Source organism: Panicum virgatum, chromosome 2N (genome assembly GCF_016808335.1).
Source record: "Panicum virgatum strain AP13 chromosome 2N, P.virgatum_v5, whole genome shotgun sequence".
NCBI lineage: Eukaryota > Viridiplantae > Streptophyta > Magnoliopsida > Poales > Poaceae > Panicum > Panicum virgatum.
In genome coordinates, this window is record NC_053146.1 from 11,846,855 (window position 1) to 11,859,481 (window position 12,627).

Below are 12,627 nucleotides of genomic sequence, written 5' to 3' on the forward strand. Positions count from 1 at the left end.
CTGTACAGAAACATTGTTTCTCAATCGTGTTTCCATATTAGTCATGCTGCAGATCTTAGCTAGGAAAGCCATTGCACATACAGTTGATGATTGGAAGCTACTCCCTCCTTCCCCATTTATAAGGCACGGTGGAACATGACACGGTCTTCTAAACAACACTTTGACCATTTATTTATCATATATTATATCACTTTTGATTATAAACTTATAATCATTGTAAACTATATTTGATTATGAATCCAATCATATGAAATTTGCATTATAAAAACAAAAATTTAATAGTCATATTATTGGTCAAAGATGAGAATGTTTGAATCTTGATATACGTGTATGCCTTATAAACGGGGAAGGAGGGAGTAACACAGTAGCCGTTGCAGGGCTATTCTATTATTAGTTATTTTTTGGAGAGGTTAGGATTTTTTAATTCGATGGACCAAAAGGACACTTTAGTAGCGGTACTGATGATAATTATTAAGTGGAAAATACAATTAGCAGAAGTATGTATTGAGATAGATGGGCTGGATAGAATTTGAAGTCAACATGGTGCTTAAAAGACATCAAGAATGATTGTTGTCATTATGAATACCCTTTTTTGCCGATGCACTTTTTCCCGTTGATACCTGTGGTCATCCTAGTTGCACATGATTGTTTCAAGAGGATTCTCATTGTTCAAGTCATTTCAAGAAGCTAATTGGACATACCAAATGTACCTGCAGGAACTGATGTGAACATAAACCTGCATTAGTGTGGCTTTAGCATATATGTAACTCAGACTTTGAGGAACTTTTGACATAGCGGCAGTATATGCGTGTGTGGTGTGTGTGTGTGTTGAAAATAACAGTACAGATAATGCTTATTAGTTTCTGCCACCAGCCCTACCAACTTGGAATGATTACAAAATTAACTCTTAGGCACCTGTTCCGGTACACTGCATTGCCCTGCATCAACGTCCCAACATTTTATTATTTCTTAGTGTGTGCCGTATGCACTCCTTTCTCTGAGCTAAAATATCTCTCTGACATGTCAAAAAAAAAAAAAACCACCGACCACAACCAACCTGCTGCACTACTGATATATATTGTTGTTTGATAGTGCATACTACACACACTAAGTTTTCACCAAAATAAAAGAATTGGGAGGCACGGCATTGGATTGGAATCTCTCGTGTTTTCATGAAGTACACACATGCTGCTAGCTTGGGAGTCCAAGATGGTGGTGATGCATGACCAACATCTCTTGAAGGTTTTCAGAATACACAGTCTCGGATTGGGAGGCATTGGGAAAGAATATAGTTGCTGTTCAACGGTGCAAGCAGTCCTTTAAAATCAATCAGTTTCTTTGAGTGGTTGAAATTGTGGCGTGGCTCCACCAGATGGGATTTGAGTGGCAGCGACAGTCCACCGCAACGGATTGGCAAGTAGCTGCAGAGTTGGTCCCTGTGATGAAAGTTCTCTCGTCACATAAAAAAGTAGTTCTGTGACGTTCTGCCCATTTCGTCAAACCAAACTTGATGCCCCGTTTTTGACGGATAGGGAGTCATAAATTCATCGTCGAACTATTTTTATAACGAATTTGGCTTCGACAGTGACGAAAATTATTTGTCACTGGATGGAGGTCTGCGCAAAGAATGACTGTCAATTTCTCTTCAGATTATGTGAATGATATGAGTTATCATATATTCTAGAGCAATTACTTTTATAATTTTCCAAATATATGATTGGTACGATGTAATAATCGAACATGGCCATATGCATTGGATGATGCAAAAGGTCGGATCCTTATCCATTTTCTAAAAAATATTTAGTTCTTAGTGTGTGCCGTATGCACTCCTTTTTCTGTGCTAAATTGTCTCTCTGACATGTCAAAAATGAAATACCACCAACCACAACCAACCTGCTGCACTACTGATATATATTGTTGTTTGATAGTGCATACTACACATACTTTGACATTGGATTGGAATATAACCTCTCGTGCGTTGTCATGAAGTACACACATGTTGCTAGCATATATATAGTTGGACTCCTTCCAATTATCCTATAGTTTGGGAGTCCAAGATGGTGGTGATGCATGCCCAACACCTCCCTCGAAGATTATCAGAATACACAGTGGGATTGGGAGGCATTTGGAAAGAAATAGTTGCTGTTCAACGGTGCAAGTAGTCCTTTTTAAATCAATTAGTGTCTCTGGGTGGTTGAAACGCTTGCGTGACCCATCCAGGTGGGATTTGAGTGGCAGCGACAATCCACCACGACGAATTGGCAAGCAGCTGCAGAGTTGGTCCCTGCAGCGGTGTGGTGGGGGTGGGTACATAATAAGCTTCATCTAAATGGCGTCGTGAGGAAGATGGATGAGCTTGTGCTAGTCGGCTCTAACTCATTTTCTCGGTGGAAAGGCACCGCACGCTCTGTGCTCCCCTGACCCTGGAGGTGGATTCAAAGGCTAGGAGCTCCCTCTGGCCGGACCATGGTGGCACGCGCACGTGCGCTACCCTGTGGTGGTGAATCAAGCTGATTAGCAGCAAGATCAGTGATGGTTCAAACGTCGAGATATGACTTGTTTTTTTAGATTACGAAAAAAGTTCCGACCTTGATCATTCACAAGTGAATGACTACAACTAAAGAGTTACAAGAGTTCTTTGACTCTAAACCTCAAATGAGGGATTTCATAAAAACAAGAAAGAAAGCTATAAAACAAAGAAAGAAAGCTAGAAGATTAAGCTCCAATCTTCTTCTTCATTTTTTGCTTCAATCTTGCAATAAATTCACGCGGGATCAATCCATCACATCTCTTGTCTACTTAGAAACCTAATGTCCAGATTGTTTGCTTGCCGAAACTTTCCCGTAAATCTCTCATCTTCAGGAAGATAATGTCGACACCAGCCTATACTGGATAAGATTCCTCAATCACTACGGGAAACAGCTAGTTTGCCATGTGTCCAAACTTTTGCCATGTGCAAATTTTCGAGCACACGGCAAACGGACCGTTTGCCATGTGTCGAGCAAAAAACACATGGTAAACTGTTTGCCGTGTGCCCAGATCTGGAGCACACGGCAAACAACCCCCACCCCACCAACCCTCCCACCCACACACTTAACCGGCACCACCTCCCTACCTCTCCTACCTCAGATCCACCGCCGCCCCCTCCTGGCCTCCACTCCTGCCTGGTCGCCTCCCCTCCCCTACTCTCCTCTCCTCCCCTCCCCTCCCCTCTCCTGCCAGGCCGGGCGGCCCCTCCTCTGCCTCCCCTCCCATCCCCCCTCTGCTCGCCCCTCACCGGTAGTGAGGAGCAGTGGCGGGGCGAGGAGCGGCGGCGGCGTACTGGGAGCGCCCCCTGCCGGCAGCGAGCTCCAGGCGCGGCGCGGGCTTCGGCTCGAGCTTCGGCAGCGATGGTGGACGACGCGAGTACCGGCAGCGGCGGCGGACGGCGCAAGGTCCGGCAGCCCCCTCCCGGCGCGGCCCTCTCACGGTGCGGGCGGCCCCTGCTCCTCCTCTGGCGCGCGGCCCTCTCCCTCTCCTCTCCGGCCACCGGATCTGCGGCCCCTGCTCCTCCTCCGCTGCGCGGCCCCTTTCCTCTCCTCTCCCGCCGCCGGATCTGTGGGCCCGGACCCTCCTTCCCCAGCTGGAGGCCGGATCCGGCCCGCCGCCGCTGGATCCCGCCGCTGGAGCCACCAAATGCCGGCCCTTCCCTTCTTCCCCACCGGGAGGGCGCACTGGGGGACGGCAACGGCGACGGCGACGAACTCTTCCTCCGGTGCTCGACGTCGACGGTGGAGGGGGATATGGCTCCTGCGGCGGCGGCTTCTAGTGGTAGCGGTGGTGGCGGTCTGTTGGTGGCAGCAGCGGCGGGGGTGTGGCCGGGCCCAATTTTTTTATTTACTGTTCATTTTTTTTGCCGTGTGTCGAAAGCTTCGCCGTGTGCCATAAACACTTTACCGACACATGTATGCCGTGTGCGCGTTGCCGTGTGTTGCACACGGCAAAGCTTTTGCAGTGTGCAATATGGACTTTGCCGTGTGCCCCAGACACACGGCAAACTACTCGATTCCAGTAGTGAATAGCCTATACCGAGCATTCACCAGCGTGTTGTAGATGCCACGGTTGCCTCCCATCCCACCGCCTCCACGGGCGAGGCTAGATCCTGCCTCAACAGCCCTGGATCTGCCACTGCCCCCACAGTGTAGGTAGGGGAGCGACGGAGGGACGGAAGGCCCGCGTCCGGCGGGCTACCTCCTGGCATGGACTGGAGTAGAGGTGCTTGCCGCCGCATCGACCCTTGCCGTTGCATGAAGCCAATGACGGTGCTTGCCTACCGCCAGTGAACGGAATAAGCAACCTGCATTGATCCATGGCTACAGCCGAAGCCACCAGACCCTATTTGAATAGTAGGGCCTGCACGGAGCAGCCTCGTCCGCCGCCCTAGTTGCTAGCTAGCCAGCCCTATATTAGGGTACGGCAAACGAGAGACCGCACACACTACTATGTACACAATATACGTATATTTGATATGTCGGGTGGGATTGGCACCCCAAATGATGACCGCACACACTACTACTCGATATACATATATTTTTTGGAAACTGTTCAGCAGAGTTTTGCAAGCCTGAGGGCCTGAGGCAGCATGCGCATGAAACAAACACATATGAAAATAAATCTTCCCCTGAGAATGGAAGGTGCCAGGAACTATACTACCAGGACAAAATCAAATGTTTCATTATTGCACTGGCAAGTCTCTTCTTTGGCAAGTATGCATGGACGTTGAACCGAAGACCCTGATCAACGAATTAGTGCTGAACTTGCCGGAGATTGGCTTACATGCCTACAGGAACAAATTACAGCAATGGACCACCTAAGGTATAGAATAGCACATGGGTATAAACACACACACACAAACACTTCATCTGTATACCACCGTGCGTATGTTCACATACTCATTTATCACTTTGAGTTCTTTTTGCTCAGAAAGCATCGGTACAATGTCTCTTCTGGTATGGCATGCATATATAGTAACACAACTTATACTAAGCATCTGCATGCTCCGAGTCTCTTCTTCTTATTAATACATGCCGGATTTAATGTGCTAGATCTTCGAACAAAAAAAAACGCATCTGCTTGGTATACAAACTTTGAATTTAATAAAACGTGCCCCATGGAAGAAAAATTAGGCATCTAACGTTTTAGATTCATTAACATTATATTTTTTGTTTATATATAAGCAGATGTGTTTGTGAAGTTTAGAGATAACCAAGGAAACTTTACAAGTAATGATGTCAAATGTCTGTTGGCGCTGTATGACGCTGCACATCTCAGAACTTGCAGTGAAGAGATTCTTGACAATGCCATGGCTTTCACCAAGAGCCACCTTCAGTCTATGATTAAAACTTTAGACCCAGAGCTGGCAGCAGAGGTGGAATACACATTGGAAACACCCAGTTACAGGAGGGTCGAAAGAGTGGAAGCAAGACACTATATAACTTGGTATGAGAAAAAGGTTACACGAAATGACACCATACTGGAATTTGCAAAGCTGGACTATAACATTCTGCAACCTCTGTATTGTGAGGAGTTGAAAGCTCTTACAGTGTAAGACGAGACAAGCAATGTCCTTTATTTTGCATCCTGAAGTATTTGTTTACTGAACTGAAAAAAAATACTGTCTTGTGCTAATCGTATTCAGTCTTTAATTTACAGATGGTGGAAAGATCTCCAGTCACAAGCGTATGCGAGATTTGCTCGGGATAGAGTGGTGGAGATGCATTTTTGGATGGTTGGAGTTGTTTATGAGCCTCACCAATCGCATGCCCGGATAATGTTGGTAAAATGGTCTAAACTTTTATCGTTGATGGACGACTTTTGTGACAACTATAGCACAACTGAAGAATATGATATATTCGTTTCTTCTCTGGAAAGGTTGGGCAAATGCTCAATAATATCTATATGGTACTTATATTATATAAGGATGACGAACAAAAGCTATACATCATATATGATTTAAATTTTCTTTATTTTGCTGGGACAAACTATATAGTTTGCTGAAAATGGATGATAGGTGGGATAAACAATCCGCTGAGAAATTGCCTGCATACATGAAGGCATTATTCATCTTCATACTCAACACTATAAGTGATATCATGGAAGAGTTAAAACTTCAGAAGAACAAGCATGTTGAATTTGTAAAGGGACTGGTAAGTTTTGCTCCAAACATCACAACATGCAAAAAACCACAAAAGACACACATGGTTTTGGGTTTGTGTTTAACATTGTGCTCATCTATATGTTTAGTTTATTGACATGGCCAAACATTACGGTGCTGAAAGAAAATGGTGCGATGAGCGCTATGTACCAGCAAAAGTTAAAGAGCACCTACAAATTTCAGTGGGCAACAGTGCTTGTATGCATATAGTGAACATAACTTTCATTTTAATGGGAGACATAACTACCAGGGTGGCCATTGAATGGGCTCTCTCCTATCCAGAAATGATAAGAGCTGTTTGTATCGTTGGGCGCATTAGCAATGACATCATGTCACATGAGGTATGCACTCCATCTATTAGTCATTTTCTGTCTGCTACTTCGGCATATAGTGTTCTTCTTCGCTGCATATTGCATGGTACAAGTCATGAATTGAAAATACTCCTGCAGTTGAAGCAGCTAAAAGTTGCTGTTACAATTTACTTTTTTATTACTACTTTAATTTTTTGCCCTTGAAGCGAGAACAAGTGTCAAAGTATGTGGCATCCACGGTGCAAACTTGCATGGAGTACGGGATCACGGTAGAGGAGGCCAATGAAAAGCTTCGAGAACTAATTGATGAAGCATGGATGGAAATTGTTCAGGGATGCCTAGACAAGACTCAACCCATGGAGCTTTTGGAGAAGGCAGTCAACGTTGCACGAGTAATGGATAACATGTACAAGTGTGATGATGCGTATACCTACCCATACAGTGTCAAAGACACCATAACTTCAATGTACGTGAACTCCGTGTGAATCTGTTGAAGATCCAGCACCAAATAGGGCTATATTTCAGCAGGATGCATGCATGTATGTATGTATGTTGCAAATACATAAGTCACGTGTTAAACTTTGCCTCATTGATTCTCAAATAATATATGAGAAGATGGTGTGGAAGAACATACTGTCATAAATAAATTTCCATATTCTAAAAATATTGGAAAATTAGATTCCAAGACAGTCAGTTGCCATTTCATTATCCAACTATATAAAGGTTATCGTTTCTATTGTCCTAACAAACATATGAAGTTCATAGAAACGAGACTTGCCATCCTCTTGGAGGATGAGATGGTCAGGGGGGGCATGGTAGCGCGAGAAATTAAACTTGAGGAGAAGCGGGTACATGTTCCCACTCTGATGATTCAGGAGCCATTCTTTCTCGATACACGTTGCTGCTGTACCGACAATGCAGGTCATTGTGGTTACAGTACCTGTTGTTAGTTCTCCTGTGGTAATAACAAATAAGAACCAGGAACCAATCCTTTAGGAGCCGATAGAAACTGTTGTCACACAATAGGAAGAGCTGCAACAGCCGCATATGGAAGATGTACCAAAAGTTGAGGAACAGATTATAATGAGATATTTTACCAGTCTCATGCAAGTATTCTTTTAGAATCATATAATGGCGTTAGTGGCACATTACTATTTAGAGTTACATCGGATAGATGAGAGGACAATATTTTTTCAACGGGGTTTTGCAAGAAAAATTTTACGTGGCACAACCCAAAGGTTTTGTCATGGAAGAAAAATAATGTATGGGATGCCGCCAGAAGAAATCTATTTATGGATTAAAACAAGCCTCCAGATAGTGGTATTTAAAGTTTGGATTCGATGAGAATGAGTAGGATAATTGCATCTTACTTGCTAGTAAAGATGTTGATCTGCTATTGGAGAAGAAAAAGTTTTATGTCCTCAAGTTTTGATATGAATGATCTCGGTGAAGCGTAATTTGTTCTGGGAATTGAAGTTCATTGAGATAAATGAAAAGAGTTATTAGGACTATCACAAAATTCATACTTGAGAAAAGATTCTAAAGAAATATAGTATGCGTCCAAGTAAACCTACGCCTGCTTCTATAGTCAAGGGTGATAGTTACCGGAACTTTCATTGTCCTAGAAACCAATATAAGATTGATCGAAAGAAACCGGTTCCATGTGTTTCAGCTGTCAAAGCCTGGAAAGTGTTCAAGAAAGAACTTACCCTGATGTTGCTCAAGTATCCGGGATATTTTGGCAAAAGTCCACTCCAGATATAGATCACTTAAATGGAGTCAATAAGTCTTGAATTTTTTGCAAAATATTATAGGCCTCAAGCTAAGTTAGAAAAAACAAGTACTCTCAAATAGTTATGGGTACAAAGATATAATTTTTGCGAGATGTGCAGAGAAATCCACAATAGTTGTTAACACTCGCAGTTGGAGTTTTAATATGGAAAAGCTCCAAACAAACAGACAGTTGTAGTATCATCAGTGATGCATACCTTTCAATATAACAAGATATGAGGCCACCAAGCATGCACTTAAAGTTACTAAAATCATTCCCCGGAATCAAGTATTTCACTCCAATGACAACAGGTCAAGTGTGCTGCCAAACATATTAATATTAAGAGATACATTGTTAAGGAGAAAATCTAAAATCATATTGAAAGTATTGAGCATATAAGTACCAAGCAAGTGTTTGAGGATCCTCTTACCAAAGGCTTACCGCCCAAGTTTTTAGAAAACACTCAGTAGACATGGGTCTATGGTAGAGCCTATGATTTCTGGATGACAAAGGGGGCTAGTGTTTATTTTGAGACGGAGGGGTATACTTGTAATGTGGTCAATGCGTCTGATGGTACGACAGGAACTGTCATGATGGAAGGACTCTGTATATCGATTCATTGAGAAGTAAATGTTAAGTATAAGTAGTAAGAAAGACGAAGATCAAAGTGGAGAATGTTAGTTGTGTGATCTCCGATCGGTCTAAGGACCGATTCCTCCGCCTCCTACATGCCCTGATCGGGGGTGTGCCTGCCATTTACTTGCAGTAGGCCCCCCTTCGTGCTGCACAATAATAAAAGGCGAGGGGCACAGCAGGGCACGAAATGCGTGCTTCCTCCTAACCCTAGCGACCCGATCTAGAGAGCGCAGAGGCGGAGGAAAGGCTCCACTACACTACCGCCGATGTTCACGCCGTCGTCGTCCTCGACCTCATCCCCACAGCGACCTCTTCCGCAACTACGCCCCCACCCCATCACCACCTCGACTGCAGCGCTATGGCAGCAGCAGCTATGGGGAAGGTATTTCCTCCCGGATCTAGATATTTACCCACTCGATCTACTCCCAGAAGATCCAAGATATTCTATCACCTTTGACCCGCGAGCTGCTGATGCCTTGTGAGATGAAGTTATCCGCCCTGCAGCGGTCCCAGATTTTCTCGACGGTGATGACACCTTCCTTTGGAACCAGTTCACACATGTAGACGGAGAAACTTCTGCTACCACTGCCACTACGGATTACCTTGTAGGCTTGGCCAGTTCACCATGTGTTTGCAGCCCCTCATATTGTTGGCAGGACCGAAGTGTGCTTGGGAATCACCACCACTTGATCTTGAGTCGGCATGATCCATCATGTAGTCTACCACTTTGCTAGGATAGGAGTAGTTGACCATCCAGCTAGCAACCACTCCTAAACAGTAAGAAGGCAGCAACGGTGATAGGATGCCATAACAGATGTTTTATGCTCCAAAGTAATGCTATTGCTGCACTTTCATGACCTTCTTCGCCTCCTGTGTCCTGGGGTAGAGCAGTTGAAACAATACTATGCAGAAGTAGATGTCATGCTGCAGAATATTGAACACACTACGGTTCCACTGCTTGTTATATTCAAGGTAATAGGCCATGATGGAATTGGCACCTCCTGCAATCAGGAACAGCGAGAGTGCCCACACAAGATATATTACAACCGTTACCTGAGAGGACTGCATCAGATTCCCCCGCCGCCGGCACCGCCATCCTCCACCACCCACCCGGCAGTGCCATCACCGCCCTCAACCCATGACCACCGCCGGTCCGGTGACCTCCCCGGCCATCCCTCTAAACCCGCCAGCCATGACCAAATCCCAAACCCTAACCCGAATCCTTCTTCACCCCCTTGGCCTCGCCGGCCGCGGCCGGCGGTGACCCCGCCGGCGGCCGCTCCGCCCAACTCCAGCCCGCCTATCGCCGGAGAAGAAGTGCAACAGAGTTATTTTCTTCTCATCTTTTGTTACTTCCTTGTGTGTACTGGTAGGGTGCACGTGCGACACGCATATGTTTGAAAGTTGTATGCTTATATGACCAGATCCGGCGGTAAAACGTGGACTAAAAAATACTCACATTTCAGAATAAAACTGATAAACCTCATATATTAAATATCACGTTAACTTGTTCTCACGGCATTGTATTAATATAATCAACAGGTTCTTAGTTGCAGTAAAAAAAATTAAACAAAAAAAATCCAAATACGCCCTTGCCGATGGAGTGGACGAGGTGCGCTGGAACGCGAACAAGCGGTGAGTACAGTCGTCGCTGGCGTCCACCAGGGAGTCCCCGAACTTGAAGATGGCCGCGTACCGCGAGCGCACCCCCGACGAGGAGCACGCCGGCAGCCGGCACCACATGGCGAATGGAACTCGGAGACGAGACGCGAAACACGGCAAGGTGGCGCGCAGCTGCGTGCCCGCGTAGCAGATAGAGCTGTGCCGGCCGGCGCGTGTCTGCTGCTCGCCCCGCCTGCGCGCTCGTTTGAATCCCCGTGCGAAGGCGGAGCAAATCCGCATCTTTCCAAACACAAATGATTTCAATGGATTCATATCTGCAATATCTTTGGACGGTTCCTCAATCTTCGCGGCACATATATTTGGTAATTGCATTAATACCCGGTCTACTCAGATCAAGACTGCATTCTATTTATACGTCTGTTCTCAGCGGCGGAACCAGAAATTTTGAATAAGGGGGGCCGAGCAGATACTTTATACTATACGTGAGAAACATATCAAGATATATATACGTGTTCCTAATATTTTAGATAGAAAAAATGCTTTACATATGTTCTGTTTGCACTTTACAACTTCGCAGACGTATTGCGAATTTGTATTCTCTTTCTTTCATAAAATAATATCAAATGTCTTCGTTTTTTTAGTTTGACCATGTTTTCTGAAAAAAATTATAACATACTCCCTCCGTCCCACAAAGAGTGTAGTTTTAGGAAATTTCAGACACATTACTTATCTAAACAAATGACTTTGTTACCCCTAATTATTTCTACCAATTATGATTGAAAACCGCATTATTTATTTGGTTTTCTAGAAATGTAGGGTATTCACTACCGGAAAACGGTATTTTGCCGTGTGCTAGAATCTTCGCCGTGTGCATTATTTCGGGCACACGACGAAGACCTTTTTTACCGTGTGTCGCCAGAAGAACACACGGCAAAGCAAAAACACACAGGAAACCTTACTCTTCGCCGTGTGCCAAGGGCCATCACACGGCAAACCTTGCTCTTCGCCGTGTGCCAGAACCAAGGACACACGGCGAAGTCTGAAAGTTCACCGTGTGTCCACGGTGCAGACACACGGCGAACAGACGCCGACGCCGTCAGCTAGCCCGGACGGCGTCTTCTCGCTTTTTTTCGCCGTGCGCCTATATATACACACGGCGAAAAGGTTCGCCGTGTGCGCGACTTTTGACACACGGCAAACAAGGGCTTCGCCGTCCCTGTAGCTGCCGTCGGCGCTTTGCCATCGGCGAACAGAAATGTCATGCTACTTTAATTATTAGCACATATTTAGTTAACCAAATAGAGTCCCAATACTTAATAATTAGGGTAATTAGGGGTAGGAGAGTCTTTTATATAGCCATAATTTATTCTAAAAACTCCAGAATGCCTTATATTTGGTGACGGAGGGAGTAATATTGGAGTCTTCGGGTTGGATTTGACTAGTATTTAGCTAGCTGCCTAGGTAGATGTGTATACGTGCACCGTTCAATATGTGTTGTTGGGTTTGTTAAGGACGATAGCCGAAAAACTTAAGTACAAAGCATCGTTGCATTGATTGACCTTTGTGTTGGGCTTTAGAATATAGGTGGGGGTTAAAAATTTTCACTGATTTTAGGGGGGGCCGTGGCCCCTGCTCGCCCCCCCTGGTTCCGCCGTTGTCTGTTCTGATTGCTATTTATAACTCTGGAAAAATCTGCCATTGTTTTCCTGCATGCAGCATGCTCGGTTGACAGACCCGACCATGTCGCTCCACCTTCGGTACCAGAGTACCAAGGTCCCGAGCCTCATTTTCTCAGCTATAGTTGGTTTATAATGCTCAATGGCACTTTACACTGAGGATTGATCATGCCTGGAAAAGAAACAACCAAACAGTAAGAATATGCTGTTGGGTATGTGGAATGCTAGTATGCCACGGAGCATCATTTTTCTGGAAATGGAATAAGCTGCAGGTTTATGTCGATTGCTAAGGAAAGAAATGCAAAGAAAAAACATCAGTTACCTTTAGCGAAGCTTCAATGCTTCCCTAAGACCAAAGCTCATCTGGGCGTGACCCTTTTTCCCTAGTGGGTTATTTCCCTTCTGCATCATCATTAC

At 44.9% G+C, this 12,627-nt stretch overlaps 1 protein-coding gene across 1 annotated transcript; it reads left to right on the forward strand.

Moving 5' to 3' along the window:
- Window positions 1-4,840: 4,840 nt before the first annotated feature.
- On the forward strand, window positions 4,841-7,170 carry LOC120662396 ((E)-beta-caryophyllene synthase-like). The gene is made up of 6 exons (XM_039941551.1): window positions 4,841-4,988; window positions 5,220-5,583; window positions 5,692-5,910; window positions 6,050-6,185; window positions 6,283-6,534; window positions 6,711-7,170. Exons 1-6 carry the CDS (start codon window positions 4,841-4,843, stop codon window positions 6,987-6,989), a joined length of 1,398 nt encoding a protein of 465 aa, XP_039797485.1. The 3' UTR covers window positions 6,990-7,170.
- Window positions 7,171-12,627: the final 5,457 nt, after the last annotated feature.